Source organism: Mauremys reevesii, linkage group 1 (genome assembly GCF_016161935.1).
Source record: "Mauremys reevesii isolate NIE-2019 linkage group 1, ASM1616193v1, whole genome shotgun sequence".
NCBI classification, from domain to species: Eukaryota; Metazoa; Chordata; order Testudines; family Geoemydidae; genus Mauremys; species Mauremys reevesii.
In genome coordinates this window covers 251,944,810-251,970,327 of record NC_052623.1, presented here as the reverse complement: position 1 = coordinate 251,970,327, position 25,518 = coordinate 251,944,810, and the positions used below count along the sequence as shown (strand labels likewise).

General features: G+C 49.0%; 1 protein-coding gene across 3 annotated transcripts in view; it reads left to right on the top strand.

Moving 5' to 3' along the window:
* LOC120409332 (sodium- and chloride-dependent betaine transporter-like) overlaps nt 1-25,518 on the top strand; it is a 55,521-nt gene that overhangs the window by 6,716 nt on the left and 23,287 nt on the right. For all 3 annotated transcript variants that reach the window (XM_039547219.1, XM_039547210.1, XM_039547204.1), the window contains exons 3-12: nt 6,717-6,851; nt 7,609-7,749; nt 10,590-10,677; nt 12,938-13,070; nt 14,742-14,876; nt 17,722-17,825; nt 18,880-19,004; nt 19,465-19,577; nt 20,516-20,653; nt 22,404-22,506. In XM_039547219.1, the coding sequence (XP_039403153.1) occupies nt 6,717-6,851; nt 7,609-7,749; nt 10,590-10,677; nt 12,938-13,070; nt 14,742-14,876; nt 17,722-17,825; nt 18,880-19,004; nt 19,465-19,577; nt 20,516-20,653; nt 22,404-22,506 (1,215 nt within the window). The remainder of the gene's footprint in view (nt 1-6,716; nt 6,852-7,608; nt 7,750-10,589; nt 10,678-12,937; nt 13,071-14,741; nt 14,877-17,721; nt 17,826-18,879; nt 19,005-19,464; nt 19,578-20,515; nt 20,654-22,403; nt 22,507-25,518) is intronic.

The following is a 25,518-nucleotide window of genomic DNA, read 5'->3' as shown; positions in this document are numbered from 1 at the left end:
ATTCGGTACTCCACCCCGACGAGGGGAGTAGCGCTAAATTCGACATGGCTATCTCGAATTAGGCTAGGTGTGGATGCAAATCGAACTTACTAGCTCCGGGAGCTATCCCACAGTGCACCACTCTGTTGACGCTCTGGACAGCAGTCCAAGCTTGGATTCTCTGACCAGCCACACAGGAAACGACCCGGGAAAATTTGAATTCCTTTTCCTGTCTGGGCACTTTGAATCTGATGTCCTGGTTGGACATCGGGGCGAGCTCAGCAGCACCGGCAACGATGCAGAGCTCTCCAGCAGAGGAGTCCATGCAATCCCAGAATAGAAAGAGGTCCCCAGCATGGACAGACCGGGAAGTCCTGGATCTGATCGCTGTGTGGGGCGATGAGTCTGTGCTTTTGGAGCTGCGCTCCAACAAACGGAATGCAAAGACCTACGAGAAGGTCTCCAAAGCCATGGCACTCAGAGGATACAGCCGGGATACAACGCAGTTCCGCGTGAAAATCAAGGACCTGAGATAAGGCTACCAAAAAGTCAGAGCGGCAAACGGACGCTCCGGAGCCCAGCCCCAGACATGCTGCTTCTACGAGGCACTGCATGCCATTCTAGGTGGGTCTGCCACCACTGCCCCACCAGTGACCGTGGACTCTGAGGATGGCATAGTGTCGACGGGCAGTTCCTCGGCAATGTTTGCCGACGGGGAAGATGAGGAAGGGTTTGTGGAAGACGACGCAGGCGACAGCGCTTACAATACCGCTTTCCCCAACAGCCAGGATCTCTTCATCACCCTCACAGACATCCCCTACCAACCCTGCCCGGCCGTTAACATGGACTCAGAATCAGGGGAAGGATCAGTCGGTAAGTGCTATAAACATAGAAACATTTATTTTTTTAAAAAACAGGAATAAAAACTATATAAAAAGAAGGTCCACACATATAGGGATGGAACAGAAATCCTCTTGGGACACTTCCACGAAGCTCTCGTAGAGGTGCTCGAAAAGCCTCCGCAGGAGGTTCCTGGGGAGAGGTGCCTTATTTGGTGCTCCGTGGAAGCACACTCTTCCGCGCCAGGCCATCCTCACGTACAGCGGAATCATTGCCTCGACCAGGATGGCAGCATACAGTCCTGGTCTGTGCAGGGATTCTCGCAGCATCCTCTCTCTCTCTCTCTCTCTCCGAGTGACCCGCCTCAGGGTAATGTCGTTCGGCGACTGCTGCATCTAATTAGGGCAATTAGTGTACTGTTGTGAATGCTTGACTTTTACTTTGCATAGCAATGACCTTCGTTTAACAGCCACGTGTTGGAGGCCGCAGAGGAAAAGCATACAGTGATCTTTCCCGGGCACAGCCGCGAGGGGCTGGAACAGGGTCAGACTTTATGCTTTCCAGATTGCCTTCAGCGGGAGGGCACAGCTATCCATTAACTGTTAAGCAGCCTATAGTGTAGGGCTTACCAGGCCTGGCTGCTACACGGATTCAGCTGTACCGCCCCGCTTGTCCGATCTCCTGTGCAAGACCGCAGCCAATGAAAGCGTATTCCGAAATCTCGAACTTGTCCTGAGAGCTCGTGAGACTAGGTGCCCTGTATGGTCTTCTTCACAGAAACTGAGTAGACTGTGTTCAGTGTTCGCAAACATGTATCTTTGCAAGGAAATCACTTCCTTTTTCCCATCACACAGCTGCGGCTCTTTCACGAACTGCCCCGGCATCCCCCTCACAGAGGCTGGCGCAGATTAGGCGGCGAAAGAAAAAGACTAGGGACGACATGTTCTCGGAACTGATGGCCTGCTCCAGAGCCGAGGCGGCCGAGCAGAGACAGTGGAGGGAGACCCTATGTCAGCACCAGCGCTCACACAGCGAACGGGAGGACAGGTGGCGGCAGGAAGACCAGCAGGTGACTCAAACGCTGCTTGGGCTACTGAGGGAGCAAACGGACATGCTCCGTCGCCTTGTAGATGTTCTGCAGGACCGCAGGCAGGAGGAGAGAGCCCCCCTGCACTGTATCTGCAACCGCCATCCCCCGCCACAAAGTCCTGTCCCCCCCTCACCCAAAATAACAAGAAGGAGGGGCGCTAGGGGCCGTGAAAACTGTCACTGCACCCCAGCAGAGCGCTCATGTACCCCACAGCTCTCATGCCATAAATTTTGAGAAGTGCTTCCCTTCCTGGATCACCCAGTCCCAAATCCAAGTTTCATCCCCCTACTGTGTAGTTGAGTATTAAAAGTAGTTTGTTGTTGTTCACTGTTTCCGTCACGTTTGTCTTGTCAGAAGACTTTGTGTGAAGGGGAGATAGGGGTTTTTTAATTGCATAGGACAGCCTCCATTACCAGGGTACAGACTTGGGGGCAGGATCAACAGCAGGACACACACAGACTGCATTCACTAGGCACCAGGGTCAGTCTGGGAGGTGTATGCCACCCCAGGGTCCTAGCGCCTGCCATCCACAAATGGCAAGGCAGGCTGCCCTTACCATGCCCTTCCACCCTAGCCACGAGCCTTTCCGATGCCCTGAGCCCCAGCAAGAGCCCTCATCCACGGACACATACTCACCCTTCCCACACACCCCTCACCCCTTCCCACGCCCCAGCCCGGAGCCTGCATCCAAACTCCATCCCAAAGACGGCACCCCTCACCCCTTCCTGCAAACCCACCCCTTCTTGCACACCCACCTCCAACCGTCCTCCCCCCAGAGACCCCTGTAGGAGCAGGAGCCTGTCATTCCTCTAGTGTAGAAGCGGTCTGTACATCAGTGCACACCGTACCCACCACAGTCTGCGTCCATGTTTCAACCCTAGAACTCATAATTCATAATTAAAGAAAACTTTGTTAATAATCAGTGTTCCATTAAATTTATTTTAAAACGTGTGTTGGAAGGGGGGAAACCTGGAGAACGGGGTATGTAACCGCAGATTGAAGTCAACAGTCACTGAAACAGGCTCAGGTTCAGCTTCTCTGTAAATCAAGTGGACAGTCATCGGTTACCCTGCTCTCCGAGGAACCTAGCTTTCAAAGCCTCCCGGATGCACAGCGCTTCCCGCTGGGATCTTCTATCGGCACGGCTGTCTGGCTGAGCGTAATCAGCAGCCAGGCGATTTGCCTCAACCTCCCATCTCACCATAAAGGTCTCCCCCTTGCTCTCACAGAGATTGTGGAGCAAGCAGCAATAACAACGGGGATATTTTTTTCGCTGAGGTCCGAGCGAGTCAGTAAGCTCCGCCATCTCCCCTTGAGACGTCCGAAAGCACACTCCACCACCATTCTGCACTTGCTCAGCCGGTAGTTGAAGAGTTCCTTCTCACTGTCCAAGGCGCCTGTATAGGGCTTCATGAGCCAGGGCATTAGCGGGTAGGCTGGGTCCCTGAGGATCACTGTAGGCATCTGCACATCCCCAACCGTTATTTTGTGGTCCGGGAAGAAACTACCTGCCTGGAGGCGTTTAAACAGACCAGAGTTCCTGAACACACGCGCGTCATGAACCTTGCCCGGCCACCCGACGTAGATGTTGGTAAAACATCCCCTATGGTCCACCAGTGCTTGCGGCACCATAGAAAAGTAGCCCTTTCGGTTAATGTACTGGCTGGCCTGGTGGGCTGGTCCCAGGATAGGGATGTGAGTCCCATCTATAGCCCCACCGCAGTTTGGGAATCCCATCGTGGCGAAGCCATCTCTGACGACCTGGACATTTCCTAGAGTCACTACCTTTGAGAGCAGTTGCTCAACGATTGCGTGGGCTACTTGAATCACAGCAAGCCCTACGGTAGATTTGCCCACGCCAAAGTGGTTCACTACTGACCGGTAGCTGTCTGGCGTTGCAAGTTTCCAGAGGGCTATGGCCACTCGCTTCTGCACAGTCAGGGCTGCTCGCATCCGGGTGTCCTGGCGCTTCAGGGCAGGGGACAGCAAGTCACAGAGTTCAAGGAAAGTGCCCTTACGCATCCTGAAGTTTCGCAGCCACTGTGATTCATCCCAGACCTGCAGCACTATGCGGTCCCACCAGTCCGTGCTTGTTTCCCGGGCCCAGAATCGCCGTTCCACACCATGAACTTGACCCATTGCCACCATGATCTCCACTGCGCGGCGTACCCTGCTTTGTGAGAGGTCTGCGCCACTCTGTGACTTCCTGTCCTCACCGCGCTGACGGAGCCTCCTCGCCCGATTTCTCAGCATCTGACTGTGGAAGAGGTGGACGATAAGGTGCGAGGAGTTGACAACGGCCATAAGTGCAGCGATGATCGCAGCAGGCTCCATGCTCGCAGTGCTGTGGTGTCTGCGCTGTAACCTACCAGAGAAGGGCGCGAACAGATTTCCCGCCGGCGCTTTCAGGGAGGGAGGGCGTGATTGACGGTTCAATGATGACAGTTACCCAAAACCACCCTCGACACATTTTTTTCCCCCAGCAGGCATTGGGGGCTCTACCCAGCATTCCAATGGGCAGCGGGGACTGCGGGAACTGTGGGATAGCGTCCCACAGTGCACCGCTTCCAAAGTCGACGCTGGCCCCGTTACTGTGGACTCAGACAGTCGAATTAGTGTATTTAGTGTGGATACACAAATTTGACTTCATAAGGTTGATTCCACAAATTCGAGTTAAGTAGATTCGAAATAGTCTTCTAGTGTAGACGTACCCTAAGGTGCTACAAGTACTCCTCGTTCTTTTTGCTGATGCAGACTAACACAGCTACCACTCTGAAACCTATTCCCACAGAGAGAGTCCATCCCCCTTTACTGCTGCTTCTTGTGTGACTTGCTTAAATCCTTATTCCAGTAAAACTGCAGTAAGATCTTTTACATGGTTAAAAATGAGATTTTTCTAGTGACCGTAAAATGAAACCGAGTGAGGGAGAGAACTGAACATCACGAGTTTGTTTATAAAAATGGTTGGACTTCGGTTTATTAAGGAAAACTAAAATAATATAGTCCTGTAAGGTATTAAGAACACATTTTGTTCTCTCATTCCACTTGCAGGTCCTGAGATAATGTTTACAGTCCTATATACCACTCCCCCTTTGACGTCCCATTCAGTAAAGGCCAGGTTACAGTGACCTTGCATTTGGGTCTCTTCTGCCAGGTGAAGCAGGAGTATCAGGACTGATAATCCTTGCAGTCTCTATCCTGACCAGTGTAACTGAAAAGGCTACTTTCATACAGTCAGTTGCATTAAAAATTACTAAATTATTTGCCTCAAGATTATTTCTAATGTAGCTGTAACATATCAGGCTGTGATCTTGTTAGATCTCTCAAACTGACCACAGTTAGGTCTGGGCAAAACTTGGCTGGGAGACTACCACAGAAAATTCAGGATGCTACAGAAAGTGGTTTTCATGTTTTAATACAAAGCACCCTTCCCACTGAGAAACAATGGCTCAGAACTGTGTTGGGGGATTGGCTGACCACTTGTACAGTCATGAAAGCTTCCATGTCATTTTTTTGCAAAAATAGATGTTAACCCTGATATCCTGGCTAGCACTTTGGGAACTTCAGAATGGAAAGAAGCTTTATAAATGTAAGGTGGCACTCTTAGAAATGATTATTCATTAAATTGATCAGCAACTAGGATAATCAGAAAAAAGGGTATGGGATCTCCTGAAGGATTCATCTAATCAAGTACTGGATAATACTGTTGTCTCCGAAGAACTCTGACTGAAGGTCTTTTATGTGGCTGTGAAAGGAGCAGCTGCCTTTAGCTGAATACATACAGGATCTATGTTTCCTACTTCATGAACTTGGACTGATCCTGTCTAGATATGAAGGGTCTGCTGGCCCTACGTCCCCTGCAACTATAATACATCCATGTTTAGGGAACATTTTGATGTTGCTCTTTATTTTAACATTACTGGCATAAGAACAAGGAGAAATGTTCTTTATTTAGACCCAATTGTTAATTATCCTTCATGGGAAGGAAAGTGGGTCTGCATGATTGATTCTGGCAAGGGAGAAACAGATCTAAGAAGAACCAGATTTGCTTTTGAGAGAAGGAGCCCAAATCTTTATTCCAAACGTCTGTGATTTTATCAGAGGACTGGGGCAAAGGATGGGCATATATTCACTTATCATTTGTTCCTTGTGTCTGATGAGGCCCTGAGGGCTGTTGTTTTAACCAGGGGGAGAATGGCATTTGCCTGCCGTATGTCTGCCATTAGACTGGGGTGGGTGGGTTCTGAAGTGTGGAGTCCAGCTGCATTTTGGAAAGGTAAATTAGGAGATGGGCAAAGGAAAGGCTGGAGACTAAATGAGATCCTGGCAGCAGTTTAGAATCAACTGAAGAGAGCTGTCCTGTGACTGCTGGGTAAGTAGGACCCAGTTTGGATACAATAAGATTTCCTCTTATTTTCCCAAACCTTTGCTCAAACTGGTTTTAAAGGCTGAAAAATATAGTCAACATTTATTTTCTGTGGCTTTTTTGGTCTTCTTGCCATTCTCTTCCAGGTTCTGGCCAGGACCAGACGCGGCAGTGCTGAAATAGCATGAGGACAGGGGTGATGGGGTATTTCCAGGACAAGAAGAAGAAAGCCGAGAGGCTTTTCTCTTGCAAGATCTGCACAGTTTTGCAGGCCCATCAGGTCCATTTAGTTCAGATAGGCATTTACATTCAAGAGTGTTTACCTGAGCCTTGATGGTGCATCTCGCTTCTTAGTATACCTGGTAATGAGTGATTATGATGATGTCGAGTAGTAAAGATTCCTCCATTTGCTTCTCTCTCTCTCTCTTTCTCTCTCTGCAGGTGCCTTCTTTATCCCCTATTTCATCTTCCTCTTCACCTGTGGGATCCCAGTGTTCTTCCTGGAGACAGCCCTAGGGCAGTACACCAGCCAGGGAGGGGTCACCGCCTGGCGGAAGATCTGCCCTCTCTTTGAAGGTGAGTCAATGAATGGGTTTCTCGGGTCCACGATGGAATTTCTGGGTCTCATGGGGTTTTGTGTGAAAAATTTCAAAATGTCTATTTCTTGTTCTGAAGCAGAACAAAAACAAATGATAAAACCTGGACCTTTTTTTGTGAAATTGAATTCTTGTTTTCTGGACAGCTCTACTTTAAAACCGCAGAGAATTAATCTCACAACTATCCTGAAGTTTTATGATCTCCATTTTACAGTGGGGGAAACTGAGGCACAGAAAGATTAAATGAATTGCTCAGAGTGGCATTTGCTGATATTGGCAGAGCCAGGATTAGAATCTACCTCCTAGAATCATAGAAGATTAGGGTTGGAATGGACCTCAGGAGGTCATCTAGTCCAACCCCCTGCTCAAAGCAGGACCAATCCCCAACTAAATCATCCCAGCCAGGGCTTTGTCAAGCTGGGCCTTAAACAATAAGGATGGAGATTCCACCACCTTCCTGATCCTATGCTTTTGCTCTGGTCCCATTGTTTGGGCGTGGGATGTAATTAGCAGTGAAAACCCTTCTTATTTCTGATTTCTCCACTATGATGAACCACATCTGGATCGCCCACCCTCAACCTGAGTCTTACAGGATTCTTTGGTGAACCAAATTGCTCATTAATCTGCCCTGCCCGCAGCTCCAGTGGGATGGCCTACGGCACTATTTGAAGCTAAAGTCTGATCTATTTGGGGCTAGCCTGGGGCCATTTCCTAACCCCTGTCCCTTTCCCTCTTAGGAATTGGATACGCCTCAGAAGTCATCGAATCCTATCTGAATATCTACTACATTGTCATCCTGTCCTGGGCTATCTTCTACCTGTTCAGCTCCTTTACTGCTGTGCTTCCCTGGGCCACCTGTAATAATCCTTGGAACTCAGGTACAGCTTCAGCTAGTCTGCTTCTGGAAAGAGGATCTGGGTTTGAAAACTTTCGATCAAAACTGCTTTTTGACAGAAAATTGGGTATTTGACTAAACACATTTTTTCACATTGTTTGCTTTATGTGGAAAATTTTGAATTTTCATTGAAATATTCAGTTGAAAACTAAAATATTTTGATTTCAATATGCAGTTGTGGGCCAAATGGGTGTTTGGTTTCCTCATGTGCAGGGCTGGATTTACACCTTGCATGTCCCTAGGCAGGGTCTGCACACCTTCCCTGGTGTCTAGGCAGCTGCGGGGCCCCCTAGCTCCAAGCTCCCCACCTCTGCCCGCAGGGGCTCAGAGCTCCAGAGTTTCCTGCCACCCATGACTCGGCACTCTGGGGTCCCCCACTGCCTACGGAGGCTGGGAGCAGCGCCCCCCCCCCATGGCAGCCAGGAGCAGCAGCAGTCCCCCACCATTTGTGGCAGCTCAGAGATCCGGGGCCCCCGTTGCCAGGAAGAATCCGGGAGCTGTGGGGTGATTCCCAGCCACCCGCAGCAGCTGGAAGCTGTGGCAGATTAGCCACTGGGCCAACAGGACCCATGTCCAGGGGTCCTGGTCAACAGGGGGCCCCTGGAAAAATGGGCACTCTGGTGCCCTGACCTGTTCCACTGCCTGCCCCGGCATTCCTGCCCGGGAGCAGGGTCAGGGCGCAGGGGCTTGCCCCACTGCCCCCACCCACCCGGCACTCTTGATGGGGAGTGAGAGAAGCCCCCTGTACTCTGACCCCATTTCCCCAGCAGGAGTGCAGGGGTGTGGGTGGGAGGGACTGCAGGTGTAAGGGGTGGGGTGTATCCCCCACTTGCTCTGGCCCACAGCCCCACAAACCCCTTATCCACTTCTGGCCAGGAGCTCCAGGGGTCCCCACTGCTTGGCAGCAGATGGGAACTGCGGGGTACCCCCACAGTGGCTCGGAGCGCCTAACCATTGTGGACAGTGGGGGTACTGCCACTTAACTTTTAGGCATCCTGCCACTCAACCCCCTCCATCACAGACCCCGCACTGCCCCAAACACACATACCTCCCTCACCCACCCCCACTGCCCAGCGCCCCTCCACAATCCCCCCACTACCCAGAGCCTCTCCACAACCCCCCAGAGACCTGCTCTGCCCCCTGACTCACCTCCCAGTGGGGCTGGTGAGTGCACTGTGTCTGCTGGGCTGAGTGAGGAGCGATCCAGCAGGGCTGCATGGGGCCGTCTCTCGCTCAGCCAACTCTGGCCCCACCTGTGCTAGGACCTGGGAGTGATAAAAATTTAATTTTTAGGCATCCCTAGTCACGTGCCTACTGAGCCTAATGGGAAATCCAGCCCTGCTCATGTGCCCATTCTTCTCTATGGGCTGGGCTCCCCAGCTAGACTACTTCTCCCATGATGCACCATGGCCAGGATGCAACAGCCTCCTGCCACCATGAGGACAGACCATGGTGCATCATGGGTCAGGTAGTCTGACCGGGGAACTCCGCTCATAGCGGGAGCATGCAGCAGCCAAACTACAATTCCTGTGCAGCTCCAGGCACCAGCTTGCCAAGCGTGTGCCTGGGGCAGCAAGCCACAGGGGGCACTCTGCTGGTCGCCGCAAGGGCGGCAGGCAGGCTGCCTTCGGCGGCTTGCCTGCGGAGGGTCTGCTGGTCCCGCGACTTCGGCGGCCCTCCCGCAGGCTGCCGCGGGACCGGGGACCTCCCGCAGGCAAGCTGCCGAAGGCAGCCTGCCTGCCATGCTTGGGGTGGCAAAATACCTAGAGCCGCCCCTGCTCCTATGGCAGCATTTCTGAATCAAAATGTTTTGGTTTTTGATTTTTTTCATGGGGAATTCAAAATTTTCAGCAGCAAAAAAAGCCCATTTTCAGACCAGCTTTAGTCTGGAGTCCTCACCCCACTCTAAGCCATGGAAGGAGCTTTTCACTGGAGCTGGCACTGCCCTTATCTAGTGTAACGGGGTACAGCACAAACCACTCACTGCACCTCAGACCCTCAAGCATCTGGGCCAGCCTCCGTCACAGCAGAGAACTGTTTATTCAGTCAGTCTTTGGCTTACTCAGGCCAGGTCTCTGCTAGGAGTGCACGGTCGGTATAGCTGCACCAGTGTACTGTACAGGCAAAGCACGTCTCATGTGGTTGCAGCTTATACTGGCAAAATTGTGCTTTGTCCAGTATCGCTTATTCCACCCCTTGTTCCCTGAGTAAAATAAGCTTTCCTGGCAAAACTCTTAGTCTCAAATCAAGGTTGGATGTTTTTCTGAAAGATTTGCTCTGGGGATTATTTTGGGGAAGGTCTATGGCCTGTGTCATCCAAGAGGCCAGACTGGATGGTCGCAGTGGTCTCTCCTAGCCATGGAATCTGTGGATCTATGGAAGTTCCCTCTCCATGTTCAGTCGACTCTCAGTCCTTCCCTTGCCATACCCCTGACAGGGGTCACTGCCTTCCCCAAAGGAGGAGCCGACTCTCGCAGCTCCACAAGCAGAACTTTATTTGTGGGGAAGCCAGGGAAATTCCTCTCTGAGCTCTCTCTTAACATTAAGTAACTTCCCAGCCTGGGTAACCATAGTCGCTGCCCCACAGTACCCTGCATTCCACAGCCACCTGGGTTCTATTCAGTAAGGAGCCTCCACTTCCCCCATCCCTCTGACTGTTCCTGGACTAGGATTCTGGCAGGGGTGGGGGGAGAGTGATGTTTTACAGGGCAGCGTGAAGTGTTTGTTTGCAGCTGGAGTGAACAGGGAGGAGGCGGGAGGGAGCACAAAGGCTGAGAAGCACGAGAATTCTCCAGGCTCACCGACTTGCTTCCTCCTCTGTAGATCGCTGCGTGGACATTCTGAATCACTCTAACGTGGAGAACTGGACAGCGCCTGCTAATGCCACCTCCCCCGTTACTGAGTTCTGGGAGTACGTACCCCGGTTTCAGACTCTTCTTTCCTCAAGTGGTCACTGCAGTGTGAATACTCCAAATGGAGTCTCTGTAAGGCCACATCTCGGAGCCCAGACCTATGGCACATCGCACATCATGGGGCACATGAGCACACTCACTGCACATGCAAACTTGCATACTGATTAGGCACACTGACAGAAATCCATGGGGCACATGGGCACTCCCAAGACACACGCTGTCTCATCCCATGCACCACAGCCCCAGAGGTGAGACATTGACCCTTACCGAGAACACATGCATGTACGCACACGGACACATCCTTTCTGACATGGCAGATGCACTCAGCACCTGCAGGTTGTGGATACACAGGGCCTGAACACATGTTGGCAGGGCCACCCTGACAGACACCTAGCGGGCACGCATGTATGCACACCAAGTGTGATGATCTATCTAGAGCAGGAGGCCAGGTTGGAGGGGGCTGGAAGAGATTCTGCAAAGATGCTCTGCGGTGAAGCAGGAAGAGACAAAGTAGCTTTTCCCCTTATTCTAATTGAGTTCCTTATTCAGTGTTAGAGGAAAGCAACTTTTTCTGTGATTCTTTACTGCTGGGCACCTACACACCCATGAAAACACCCAGAGGGCAAACAGACATAGCACCCAAGAGGAGTGCTGAAAGGAGAAATGCTGCAGAATACACTATAGGGAATCATCCAGCACCGCCCCTCAGGGGGCGTGAACAATATGGGAGTTGTAATTTTAAGGACTTGCACTCACAACCGTGCCCCCTCCCAGTCTAGGGAAGTTACAGGAAGCAAGTGGGAATCGGGCTCAATCACAATATCACGTTTTCATCCATCGCTTTCAAAGTGCTTTTCAAAGGTGATCAGTATCCATTATCCCACTTAGCCCGCCTGGGTATGTCTACACAGCAACTAGAGACTCACAGCTGGCCTGTGCCAGGAGACTCGGGCTTGCGGGGCTGTTTCATTGCTGTGTAGACGTCCAGGCTTGGGCTGGAGCCTGGGTTCTAGAACCCTTCCGGGTGGGAGGGTCCCTGATTCTGGGCTCCAGCTCGAGCTCAGGAATCTACATGGCAGTGAAACAGCCCCACAGCCCACCCCCCACGAGCCTGACTCAGGTGGTGCGGGCCAGCTGCCAGGGTTTTTCTTTGCTGTGTCTCAGCTTCCCCATTGGTGAAGTGACTTGTAGAATGCCACAGGATGAGTCAGAGGAAGAACTGTGTCAGGCTCCCGTGCCCTGGGCCCATCCATCAATAGCTACAAAAACCATTGTGATTTCAGTACAACATTGCCAGCTACAAGGGAGCCCCTAGAGTTCTGGGAGGAGGTTTGGCCGGGAGGACATAGAGTTGTCATAGATATTAGGGTAGTGAGAGGCTGCAGGGGAACTGTCTGGACATGGTGGTCAGCTCTCACATGGTCCCTGTTACACTATGTCTACACTATGAACGGGGGTGTGTGGTCCCAGCTCTTGTAGATATACTGATGCCAGCTCACATCTGAGCTAACGTGCTTAAAAGAGTAGAAGTAGCAGTGTAGCCATGGTAGCATGGGCCGAGACAGCACCGTGCTAGCTGCCCTGAGTACAAACCCACCTGAACTCCATGGGCAAGTAGTGGGGGCTGCTAGCACAAGCCACCCCTGCCCATGCTACCATGGCTACACTGCTATTGTCAGTGGGCTAACTCAGGTGAGGGCGAGTATGGCTGGGTGAAGTGGGAATCACTCCCCATCCCCCGCTCATCATGTAGACCTAGCCTTAGGGAGCCTGGGTGCTGAGGGGAACCTGTAGGGATGAATGAGGGCCATAGCCATAAGAATTCCTGGAGAGAGCCATAGAACATGGGGTGGTTGGAGGAAACAAAGTAGCCAGCAGGTGATTAGGAGCCTTTGATGCTACCGGGGCGGGGCTGCAGGGGAGGCTGCTGATGGAGTGTGGCCTGTGAGGCAGCCAAAGGGATGGCAGTGATGTGAGATCGGGAGTGACTGTGCTGTGAATGGTTGGGGGCTGCAGTGGGGCTATTGAGGGCTTTGGGAGAGTTGGAGAGCCCAGGCTGATTAAAGGATGAGGTGGAACTGCAGGGGCCAGGCTGCGAGAGGATCCCAGAGACACCTAAGGCATTATGGTGATCAAGAACACAGTATTGCTGCCAGGGCTAGGGTGACTGGAAGCAGGAGTGATGGAGGAGATTGGGCAGCTCTGGGTGAGGGGCTACAAGTCTGGGATGTTAACCTTTCTCACCTCCTGCACTGTCAGGAAGCGAGTCCTGGGACTCACAGATGGTATTCACAATCTGGGCACTGTGCGCTGGGAGCTGGCTCTCTGCCTCCTGCTCGCCTGGGTCATCTGCTACTTCTGCATCTGGAAAGGAGTCAAGTACACAGGCAAAGTAAGAGCAAACTCTGTCCCCTTAGCCCCTAAACCTCCTCCAAGCTGCCATTATATCTCTTTTCCACCTTCTTAGTCTTCTCCATGATACAGAGAGAGGAGAAGAAGAAAGGAGGCAGGGAACACACAAGACATAGGGCCGTACTCGGATTGGCATGGGTGGGTGCAACTGCATTGAAGTCACAGCTGCTTACGCTGGGTCTGAATTTAGTCTCTTATGAGAAGAGCAAAGAAAGTCAATCAGAGGGGAGACAAGGGAAGGATCTTAGAAGAAATGGTGAAGTCCTAGACCAGCATGGTCCACTGTAATGGGGAAGCCTTGTGAAAGACTCTGCTTCACCATTAGCAACAGACAATCATCCAGTTGCTGATGCACAGTCCCCAAGTGGTCTGGTGGCTTTTGCAACATTGGCCTGTTTTAGTGTCAAATCTCCAGTCACCAATAATTAAACACCAGAGCTGAGTGAATATCCCACTAGAAATAATCTCCTTAAGGGATTCATCGCGGTTACCTCCCACTTCCTTATTATTGTAATTGCTCAGTTTGGGATTTTTGTCTTTTTTTTTTTCCTTTAACCCAATGGATTGCTCACAAACAGGGAGCTGCTGTGAGCATTCCACACTCAATACTGAAAATGTGAGCTGGGCTGGCTGGTTGTGATTGCATAAGTCACATGTTACTGTTTCTATTCCTGGATTGGATGAGCATAACGTATTTCATAGGAGGCTTAAAGAAGCCACTCAGGCTTCAATGGTGCAGGGCTGGAGTATAATCCCCCTGAGCAGCAGCGAGGGTGGGTTATACAACTCAGGGTAAGTCTTGCACATTTCTAGAGGACCTGTGACAATTGCTGAGGGGTGAGTTGCCAGTTTCTTCAATCCCCTTCTTCCATAAAAGATGTTTCCCACAATTTGCTGTCTCTATCCATGAAGCTCCTATCACTTTGTAGTTAACAGGAAGTCAACTCTTGACTGAAAGTTAATTTTTAATTGTCAATACTTAAAGGCCTGGTACCACATACCAGATCTGGGAGACTAATTCATATGAAAAGTCTGAATGAGTAGTTTTTTAAAACCAGTTCACTCTGGCCACATTTGTGTTCCTTTTGAGTTCATTTTCCTCATACTTTGAATAAATCTGGTTTACTAGCATAAATGTTCACAAAAAGTGAATTTCAGAGACAACTTTCAGTGCCAGAAGTGCTTGTGTGCTCCTCCAATCAGGGAACAGAAACAGCACCATCTGACTTATTTGACCAATCACAATGCGTTTCATTTCCCACACAAAAGAGAGGATGGGAGGGCTTTACAAAAACTGTAGTCAAGGGTTTCAAAAATATATCAAGATTTTGGGAGCTCTCAGATTCAAGCTGAGATGCCTTAAAAAGGCAGAATTTTTCAGTGTGATGAGCAATCACTCTGAAAATCAGGCCTCTACCGTGTGTCTCAAATTGCTGCCTTGTCCCTCTCAAATTCACTGCTCACTTTTGGAAATCTTGGCCATGAATAGAAATATTTTCATGACCTTTAATTAGAATTCAGTGAAAGCAGAGGCTTTGGGGATGTAAAGACTCAGGTTTTGTGGTGTTAATAATAGAGTTAGGGGATTTGCTTTGGATGTATAATCTATAGGGTGACAACATTCCCTTTTGATCCTTCTCTCTGCTTCCAGGTTGTTTACTTCACTGCAACATTTCCATACTTGATGCTTTTTGTCTTGCTGATTCGAGGGGTCACCCTGCCTGGTGCTGCTGAGGGGATCACGTTCTACCTGAAGCCTGACATTTCCAGGCTTGCAGACCCACAGGTGAGTGAATACAGCCTGATACTGTGAGGAGTGGAGAGACTCCAACAAAGTGGTGACAGGAAAAGCAGGGGTTCAGCACCTTGCAGGATCAGGCCTTAATTGACTGTTATCTAGATCAGGTTGGACTTCCCTCCCCTAAGAGACCGACAACATACTGAGGCCTCTTTAAAAGGGTTGATGGGGGAATCTCAGCCCAGCACAAATATAGCCTTTTTGCCAGTGTATTTTAAACATATGGATGTGTTAGGTCATTGCCATTTAGGGGCTTGGCAAATGCAGAAGCATCTATTAAATATTCAGTGTATGACAGATGGTTTTGTTGAGCCTTAAGTGAAATGATGATGAACAAAAGGAGAAAGAAACCCTCTCTTCATGCTCTCTGGCCCAGCTTGAGCTTTTCTTGGAAGAGGCTGGAGCTTCCTCAGGGAGACGAGCTTCCTAGTATAAGACAAACTGCAGTAGGTGTGTAGGTAACTATTGGAGCTACACATGGTCAGTTTTTATAAACAGGGGCCCCTTTATTCTGAGATTCGGCATTTCTGGCATTTGCTGTGAAATCAGCACCTTCTTGCAGAATTGTGCTCCAGAATCTCAGCTTTAATTTAAAAACCATTGTTTCTAGCCCTCATCCATGGGGGGGGGGGGAGCTTGAAACTCTGTAACTTGCATTCAATGTTAGTTCCCTGACTTTGCAGATCTCCAAACTATTGATCTATGCATCCCAATGGGGTGTTAATTCTGAGACCTAACGGAGAGTATTTAAATGTTAATTATTTCACTGCTGATTGTTTCTGCTACAATAATCAGCTAATGTGCTTTTCCCACAATCTCAAACTGTCTCCCACATCTTCCTGGATGGCAAAAGGCCCAACTGCTCCCTACCCAGCTGCTAACACCTCCAGCTTTCCCCGATGACTTTCAGATACAGTTATGTCTTGTCAACACAAAAATCGGTGACATGTTGAAAACAGAGACAGCTTAAGTTAAATGGAATTTTAATATGAAAATAAACAACGCAGGGGCTGAGTGTTTTATTTGTGTTCAGTTAATTCACTAAAAACCTCCATTTTCTAATCTAAATGAAGTTGATATGGAATTTCTGGTCTGCCACCTGGGAGAGCTGCAGGAGCCAGACACCTTGCTGCGGAATTTGAGTCCAGTTTGCTGTGGAGAAGGTTGGACCTTGATTATAATGTGGGGGGGAGGGAAGAGAAGCAGGCGTGAATCTGTAGGTCTGGATCCATGAGGGATCTCAGTTAATTCAAACAGCAGTGGCTGGCTGCATGTATTTGAAGGCCTGCCAATTTGCAGCCACTTAGAAGCCTGCTGGGCACTGTTTAGGGGACAGCAAGGATAGTGGACGAGGTGTTCCTTCCTGGCTGTTAACTTGCTACTAATATCCTTCCCTGGCTGTATGGAAGATTGAGAGCACTGCTGCCCATCTTTTATGGCTCTGTATACTAGCATTACACTGTGTGAGAGAAAGTGCTATCAATACAGTGGAGGAGGAGCCAGCAGCTGAAGGCTGAAATAAGCAACAAACTCCGCTGTTCTCGATGGGTGCCGGGATGAGTTAATGAAAACCATGGTGGTGATGAGATACTATGAACCCAACATCTCCTGGCTGCTCCTGTTGTCCTGATCTTCCTCCATCCTCATGTGTAGGGAATACAAGGCGGTGTGGTGTCATAGAGGTTTTATTGACACTTGTTTGGGATGGCTTTGAGATACTGTAAGAGTCCGGTGTGGGGGCTCGGCCCTCTCAGGTGCGGCCAGGAGCCAGGCCGCGTCACTACACGGCCTAAATCAGCAGTTCAGTCTCCAAAGGTCCAAGGGCTCAGACCCTCAGGCAGGGGCTGAGCAAAACAGCAATAGTTCAGGGCTCAGGTCCTTAAGCAGGAGCTCAGCAAAACAGCAGGTAAGTACAGACTTCTATGTCTGAGCGCTGGTGTGAGGGGGAGACTGCCACCCATGAGTGGGGTGGCAGGGGGGACACAGGCCCATCCACTCCACTGTGTCCCAGCCCAGGGCCCTAACAGCAGCAGTTAGTCTGCTGCTGTGCCGGTGGGGTCCTGACAGCAACACACCGACATCGGCTCAAAGTCTGCTGTAGCCAGACTGGGGTCAGCTACCCCCGGGCTACTTTCCATCTCCCCCTCCATGGGTACCTGCTCATCGCTGGTGTCCGGCGCTGGGTCCCAAACCATGGGCTCCTTGACGTGCTGAGGGCTGGCAAGCTCGGGCTGCTCCTCAGGACTCGGGTCGGGGGATGCTCGAGCAGCTCCTCGGGGTACCAGGCTTAGGGCAGGCTTGGCCAGTCCTCCTCAGGGTACCGGGCTCGGGGAAGGCTCGGTCAGGAGCGTCTGTCCTCTCCAGCCGCCAGGCTGCAACTTAGCGCTGGGGCCGGGCCTTTATACTTCCTGTCCCGCCCCTTGACTTCCGGGGGGGGCGAGGACAGGCGGTGGTGGCTCCGCCCACTGTGGTGGCTGTTCTGGCTCCTCCCTCTCATGTGCGGCCGGGAGCCAGGCAGCCTCACTACAGATACTCATAGTTTTTTCACTACCAAGCGGCTATGTGATCTCCAACTTGTGCTCGTACAGTCTTTATACCATGCCACATCCCCATGCACCCTCCCTTTTCATGGTGGAATCTTCACTCCAGTCCCTCAAGTTGGGACAATCAATCCAGAGACATGTCACACCCTGTATGGATTCTTCCCTTCTGTGCCTGATGTAGATTTCTCCATGTCTGACAAGCTGCCGCCCCAAAGTGTGTGTACCCTGACAGGACTTTACCATTTATTTCCTTAGCCATGGCTGGAAATCACTGTCCTTTTCTGTTCTAGGTGTGGATGGATGCAGGCACTCAGATCTTCTTCTCTTATGTTATCTGCCAGGGGTGCCTGACCGCTTTGGGCAGCTACAACAAGTACAACAACAACTGTTACAGGTAGGAGCAGCCTGTGCCTCTCTCTCCCTCTCACATCCAGCTGAGGGCCGTGTGGGCAGCTGAGCAGAATGTAGTTGGAGCTGTGGCACTCACTGCTTCGAAATCACACATGGGGCCCACATCATTTCATCCTATGCTCTTGGCAGCTCTTACAAGCTAAGCAGGGCTCAGCGACTGGATAGGAGACTACCCAGGAAAACCCAGGGGCTACAAGAAATGCCTTTGGTGGCTCTTCTGGTGGCACTCTGCCACCGGGGCAGGGAGAGGGGGCACGGGACTCCTGGAGGTGCCATTGTTGAGTTGATGTGGGTATTGTAAATGTTACCTGATATGGAAATAAGATTTAGTAATGCATGTGGCCAAATTCAGTTCAGTTACCTGGGTCTGATCTCAGGGGAATTAGCCAGATTCACAGTGGTCTAAAGAAGAGGAGAATCTGCCCCATGGCATCAAATGCCTTATTAAAATGGCAGCCCCTTTAGTGCACCCTGCGTGTGTTTTAATTCGATCCGAAAGAGCAACAGAAAGATTTGTCTGGCATGACAGGTTCTTTTTCATCCAGTGCTTATTGCTTCTAGTTCCCTTTTCCTCTCAGGCTGATCCCCAGCCCATTCAAGTCAATGGGAGTCTTTCGATTGGTTTCAGAAGGCTTTGGATCAGGTCCCTTGTGATTTAAGGATCCTCTTTCTCTCAATATTTATTCCATTGCTCTACCCTCATATGATTCCTGTTGCCCCTTGTTGTGCCAAGTCCCTAGTGACTTCACTGGGGCATCCTGCTTACAATATATGGCTGCAGCCCCCTGTCATTTTTATTGCCAAGTATAATCATGTAGTTCTTGTAGTGCCAGGGGTCAAGGCTGTAGGCTGCCAAGTTCTGTTTTGGGCTGCTGGCCTCTGGAGGGGTCTCTGGCTAGTGTTGGTGTAAGCAAGTGCATGGATTCGTGTCCCATTCAGAAAGCTGAGCACAAAAGCAATTGCCCAGAGTGGTAAATTTGCAGAGGAAAACAATGCCCCCCCCCCTCTCTCTCTCTTTTTTGGTTCTGCCCCAACAGGGACTGCTTCATGCTGTGTTTCCTGAATAGTGCCACCAGCTTTGTGGCCGGCTTTGCTATCTTCTCTGTGCTGGGCTTCATGGCACAAGAACAGGGCGTGCCCATTTCAGAAGTGGCTGAGTCAGGTAGGTGCTTTCTAAATGTGGCAGGGCCAAAAGAAAAACTTAAAGCATGGGTGGACTTTTTAGGAATTGACACCTTTTGAATATGAAGCCAACCCATGAGGTTAGCAGTGCTGCTACCTTGAACCAATCCTACATCCTCTGTAATTGCTAGTATCCCCAGTCCAGTTGCCCAGAACAGCCTCTGCCTTTTCTGTGGACTCGGAGGCCCTGTCATCCAGAACCACTGCTTTATTCTCTGCTATCCTGATGTACTTAGTGCCACTGTCCAGAAGCAGAGCTGCATTCTCTGTTTTGAAATCCCTGATTCTTCTTTCCAAAACCAGCCATTCAGCCCATGTCAGCAGTTAATATTCCATGTGTCAGTGACCATTTTTTTTTTAAACAGCACATTAAACTAGTCTGTGTTGCTGGGTCATGTTGTTGGGGAAACCTCATCCTTACTCAGCTATCTGATTGGCAGGTCCGGGCCTAGCATTCATTGCGTATCCAAAGGCTGTAACGATGATGCCTGTGTCTCCGCTCTGGTCCTGCCTATTCTTCCTTATGTTGATCTTCCTGGGACTGGACAGCCAGGTACAGTAAATAACCCTCCTCTTTCCCTCGAACTCCAAGGTGTCTGTCACATGTTTGAGAGCCTCATGTAGATCATAACTCGTGGGTGGGAAATGGTGATGTGCCTCTCAGCCACCTGGAACACCTGTCACACATCCATGTTACTACTTCAGAATGTTAATACTTAGAGCTGGCCGGTGCATCCCAGCAGCCAGCTGGTGTTAGGTGTTACTCCTTACCAGTGACCTGAAGCACCTGTATCTTCCAGCATAAGTCTCTGACAATCCAGTGACAATCAGCAGCCACGCTTCTTTGTCCTTGTCACCAAGTCTGCCCTTAGGGGCTAGTAGTCATCCCTCATGAACCAGGCACTTTACGTACACATTTTGTGTCAATCTCCTCTAAGTTCACTAGGACTCCCTTTGTATTGTGACAAGCCCCATCTGTAATGGTAGTTTGATGGCAGCTCCAACTGTACTACGAGTGTTCTTGATTCCAGGTGTGACTTGTGACCCTCACTGTCTCCTGGCTCCAGAGTAGCTGCTTCCTGGCAGTAACTTCTTTTATACCACAGTGGTTCCTTGTGACACGCCATTTATTTCTTGATAATCCTTTGTGGTGAGGTGCAATTCCCTTATTGTCTCCATGTTCCATGTGTCATTTCTGTTGTACCTGAACATCCTCCCTACTCCAGGTGCAAGGCTTGGGATAATCTCACTCCGTTCCAGATGTGGTTCCAGTCACTCCTCTGGGGTGCTCAATTCCTGATGTTGCACCAGTGGTAATTCCACTTCTTTTGGACTCAGATGCAGCTACACCTCCCTGTTTGCAAGCAGTTCATGCTTCAGGTGTAGGAAAAAGGAGTGAGACTAACTGAGTGGAAGAATGGAAGTGGGAAAGAGGATGGGTAGGGAAAGAGACATTAGGTCCTTGGTTTCTTGACATGAATTCTTCTGCAGTTCGTCTGTGTTGAGAGCCTGGTGACGGCCATTGTTGACATGTACCCAAAAGTTCTCCAGAGGAAAGGGCACCGGGAGCTGCTGACCCTGGCCATTGCAGTCATATGCTACCTGCTTGGGCTGATGCTAGTCACTGAGGTAAGAAGGGAAGTACACGGTGGGGGAGAGGGATATGGACTTGTTTGAAGCAGTATTATCTGCAGCAAGTTTGTATTTCACACTGTTAGTTATTCTCTCTCTCTTTAGCTTAGTTTATTAGCTGGTGCATATCAGAACCAGTAGTTCTTCTTTCTTATATAGTGCCAGGTGAGATGGTGTCGTACTGCATAGCTGAGCCTTCCTCTGGGGTATGTCTCAGAGAACCTAGCACAGGGGTCAGCAACCTTTCAGAAGTGGTGTGCCACGTCTTCATTTATTCACTCTAGCTTAAGGTTTTGTGTGCCAGTAATACAATTTAATGTTTTTAGAAGGTCTCTTTCTATAATATACAGCTAAACTATTGTTGTATGTAAAGTAAATAAGGTTTTTAAAATGTTTAAGAAGCTTCATTTAAAATTAAATTAAAATGCAGAGCCCCTCAAACCGGTGGCCAGGACCCAGGCAGTCTGAGTGCCACTGAATATAAATATACTTACATTTCAGTGCATAGTATATAGAGCAGTATAAACAAGTCATTGTCTGTAAGACATTTTAGTTTGTACTGACTTCACTAGTGCTATTTATTTAGCCGGTTGTAAAACTAGGCAAATATCGAGATGAGTTGATATACCCCCTGGAAAACCTCGGAGTATCAGCTCGGAGTATCCCCAGAGGTACATGTACCTCTGGTTGAGAACCACTGATTTAGAGGAAAGAAGTCATTGATAACTGCTCCCCACACTCCAGAGACAGTAGGAGCTTGCTATCTGATACAACCCTTAACCTCTCTTAGTTGGTATTCCTGCAGTCATCTGAAAAGTCAGAGGTCCTTGCTCAGATTTTACTTGAGAGAATTCCTGCAGAAGGCAATAGGAGTTTTGCCTGAGGAAGGACTGGGTGACAACTGCATCAGGACTTCAGGATCTATCTTAACTTCCCTGGGACTTTTACACATTGCTCATCGCTGTGGGATAATCTAAACACTGCACAAATCTGGCTCGGTATTTGGTGGGATTAATAGGAAAGCTTTTCTTCTGACTCGGGGCCATTCAAGGGGTTGAATAATTTTCCAATGTGTCTGCTCCACTTTTTTCTTTCCTTGGAGGTGCAATTTTCTTGTCAAGACAAGTTGTGAGAACACAAGAGAGAGTCAGATTGTACAAATAGCTCTCCTGAGAGTAGAACAAATGCTCAGTCCATTGTACTGTCATTGCACAACAGAGAGCCAAAGGCCGTTGCCCCCAAAGGGCTCCCAACTATGCTTGGGACCCTTGCAACATGTAGAGATGGGCTCGAACTAGAAACCTGGCATCTAAACATACTGAACTTCAGGGTAGTTCACACCTGGATCTAAACTTTGCGGCTCATTCCCAAAGCTCAACATAGCCAGGGACCACATTCAGAAATACTGCTAGAAACTTGCCAGGGAGAATGGTCTATAGCAGCATTTAAAAAAAACCCAAATCCCTGTTCTCTGTGAACACTGAAATCATGCTATGAAATGATTGTGAAACATCATCCTGGCCCCATGCCTGACAATCATTTTAGTGCAAGGTGGTACCTAGTATAATTTCCTAGTGTGGACAAGCCTAGAGAGAGATCCCTTCTCCTATGCCCCTTTGCTCTGTGTGCAGTTCCCCTGTCCCTCAGTCTTGTTTTTGTATTTGTCCAAATTCCAGCCAAGCCATTTTCTCTTGCACCTACCCTTTTGCTGAGCCCACCACGTCTCCCCTTTCTCTGCCTGACACAGGGTGGAATGTACGTCTTCCAGCTAGTTGATTATTATGCTGCCAGTGGTACGTGCCTACTGTTCCTGACCATTTTTGAAGTCATCTGTGTTGGCTGGGTGTATGGTAAGTGGAACACAAGGACCCAGGCTGCTATGGGAGGGATGGGAATAGCCGTGTCAGCCTCAGGGAAAAGCAGAAGTGCCTCGTGCTTCTGATTTAATCTGTTCATCCATGGGATTCCTCAGTCACCATACATTGTGTAGGAATGATTCTTATCTCTGCTTGGAAAGGGATTTTCCCAGAAAGAGAAGTGAATTCAGTGTTCCTGCTCATTCAGGCAGAGGTTCTGTCTCCCACGCACTGTGCTGTTCTGCCAGTGGACCACTAGCCCTTTCTGGCTGACACAGACGATGCTCCACGTAGGAGTGGCAGTGGCTGCCATTTTATGGCTGACCTGTCATGTGATCTCCCTCCATCTTTCTGTTAATTTAATCCTGACAATTTATTTAATCTGAAATTCCATATACATACACACTGTGAATTAGCATGCATAAAACTCATTTGCATAGTGTCTGGCCACAGTTACAAATGAAATTAAAGATCTGATCTAGCGCCCAGTGAAATCAATAGCAAAACTCCCAATGACTCAAGAGGAGCAAGGTTGGACCCCCAAAGCTTGTGCCTGCTCCCTCTGTGTGTGCATGTATCTGTGTGTGAGAGATTTATACAAATGCAAAAAACAGAGCATGGAGTCATTGCAGGACCACCCAAAATACTGCCTTAGGGCATCACTTCACCTCGTATGTGCTCTGGTTATCTAAAACAGTCCTCATAGTTTCAATCTCAGCTCTGATGCAGCGAGAGGACTATATATGTGAGCTCTCTTCTGGAGCAGTTAATCCCAGTGTGGACACTGTTTGGAGAATGCTCCCTGCAGCATGTTGTTGTGGCATCAGCCTTCAAATCCAGAGCTCCGAAAACTTATCAACTTATTCTATGCTTGGTTTTCAGAGCTGGGAAAAAATTAATTAGTGCTTCCCCTATGGCAAATGCCATCAGTGGGTTTGACACAGCCTGGTCTGTTTACAGGACTAAAGCTGTGCACCGGAAATCTGAAATCCTTGTAACAATGCCTTGCTGACAGGCAGGAGGAAGCTGCCTAGTGGTGGATAGCATCATAATTGCTGGCAATAGGGAAGCTTGGAATGTGTGTTTGTGTTAGCGCCACTGCTGTAATACTTTGCAGCGTAAGTGTCATAAACAGATAGTTAAGGGTTAAGGTCTCTTTTACTTGTAAAGGGTTAACTAGCTCAGTAACCTGATGAACACCTGACCAGAGGACCAATCAAGGGATAAGATAATTTTAAATCTCTGTGGAGGGAAGTCTTTGTCTGTGTTCTTTGTTTGGGTTGCCATTCTCTTTTTTGGATCTAAGAGAGGCCAGACATATCTTCAAGTTGTCCAAGTTTTCCTGAAGTATTTCCTACTATTCAGTATAGTGAGTATTAGAAAGGTGGATTAGTCTTATAATTAATTTCTGCATTTGCAATTGTGTGTTGGCTGGAGAAATATCTTTATTTCTGTTTGCTGTTACTTTGATTATTCTGAGAAAGAAGGGGGGAGAAGTCTCTCCAGTTTTATAAGTTAGACCCTGTAATTTTTTCCATCCTGGTGTTACAGAGATAGCGTACTTTCTTTCTTTTAATAAAATCCTTTTCTTTTTAGAACTTGATTGATTTCTTCCCTTGTTTGGATTTTCAGGGGAAGGGAAGGGGGATAGGGAATCCCTCTTTGTTTGATTCAAGGTACCTTTCCCAAGGACTAGAGGAGGAAGAAGGTGGGGGGGAATGGATTATTTCCCTTTGTGTTAAGATTCAAGGAGTTTGGATCTGTGTTCCCCAGGGAAAGTTTGGGGGAACAGGGAGTGTGCCAGACACTAAAAACCTGGCTGGTGGCAGCTTTACCAGATCTAAACTAGGACTTTAGTTTAGAGGAGTCCATGCATGTCCCCATCTTGTGGACGCTGTGGAAGCAGGGAAAGTCTTATATTATTTGTCTCTCTCCTAAGAAAAGCAAGCCTGCATTTTGGTTAGTGATTGCAAGGTCGTAATAACTTTGTACACAGTTCTTGTCCTGTCGCCTCGCACTATCTTTGCTCCTACAAGTCTCACGTCATTAGGGTTACAGTATGACCTGACTCTTGCTAACTAACTGACACGCATTAAAATCCGCTTCAAATCCTTATTGAAGCTTTCCCTGCTTCCACAACGCTAAAGTTCAAAGTGGGGAATAAACCTATGACAGTAAGCCAGAGAATCGGTGTCGCCAACCCATAGGCAGGGGAAAACCCATTAACTGGCATTAGTCACTCTATTTTTAACTAACTCCCCCATTTTTTTCTACTGACTCCATGTCTTCACTCTCAGAAATGAAGCCAGCAAGTGCAAATTAGAGTAAAGCCATTATAATCACAACATGTATTGTCCTGGCCTGACCTATGAGGAAATGTTTTTTAAAAAAAAAAAACTGGGCATGTTTAGTCTTAAGAAAAGAAGATGGGGTCGGGGGGGGAGTCTGAGAACAGTCTTCAAATATATTAAGGACTGTTCTAAAGAAGTTGGGGATCAATTGTTCTCCAGGTACACTTAAGGTTAGACAAAACATAATTGATTAATGTAAAATAAGGGAGATTTAGGTTAGATATGAGGAAAAACTTTCTAACTATAAATAGTAGTTAAGCACTGGAATAGGCTTCCAAGGGAGGTTGTGGAATCCCCATCACTAGAGGTTTTTAAGAACAGGTTATACAAACACCTGTCAGGGATGGTCTAGGTTCACTTGGTCCTGCCTCTGAGCAGGGGCTGGACTCGATGACCTCTTGAGGTCCCTTCCCGCCTCACATATCTATGATTCTATGAATAAGCATGCATGCTAACACTCAGCAGGATAGTGGCTCCCAACAGGGCTGGCTTTCTTCTTCATTCCCAGCTGCTATGTCCCATTACAGACTGCTAAGAGTGCACTGACTTCATTGCTAGTAATTCTTTTCTACATGAGCAATCGGTGAGGTTGTCACCAGGATGTGTTATGATCACAGTTGGGAAGGGATGTGGCCTGTGCAATTGTGAATGGGGA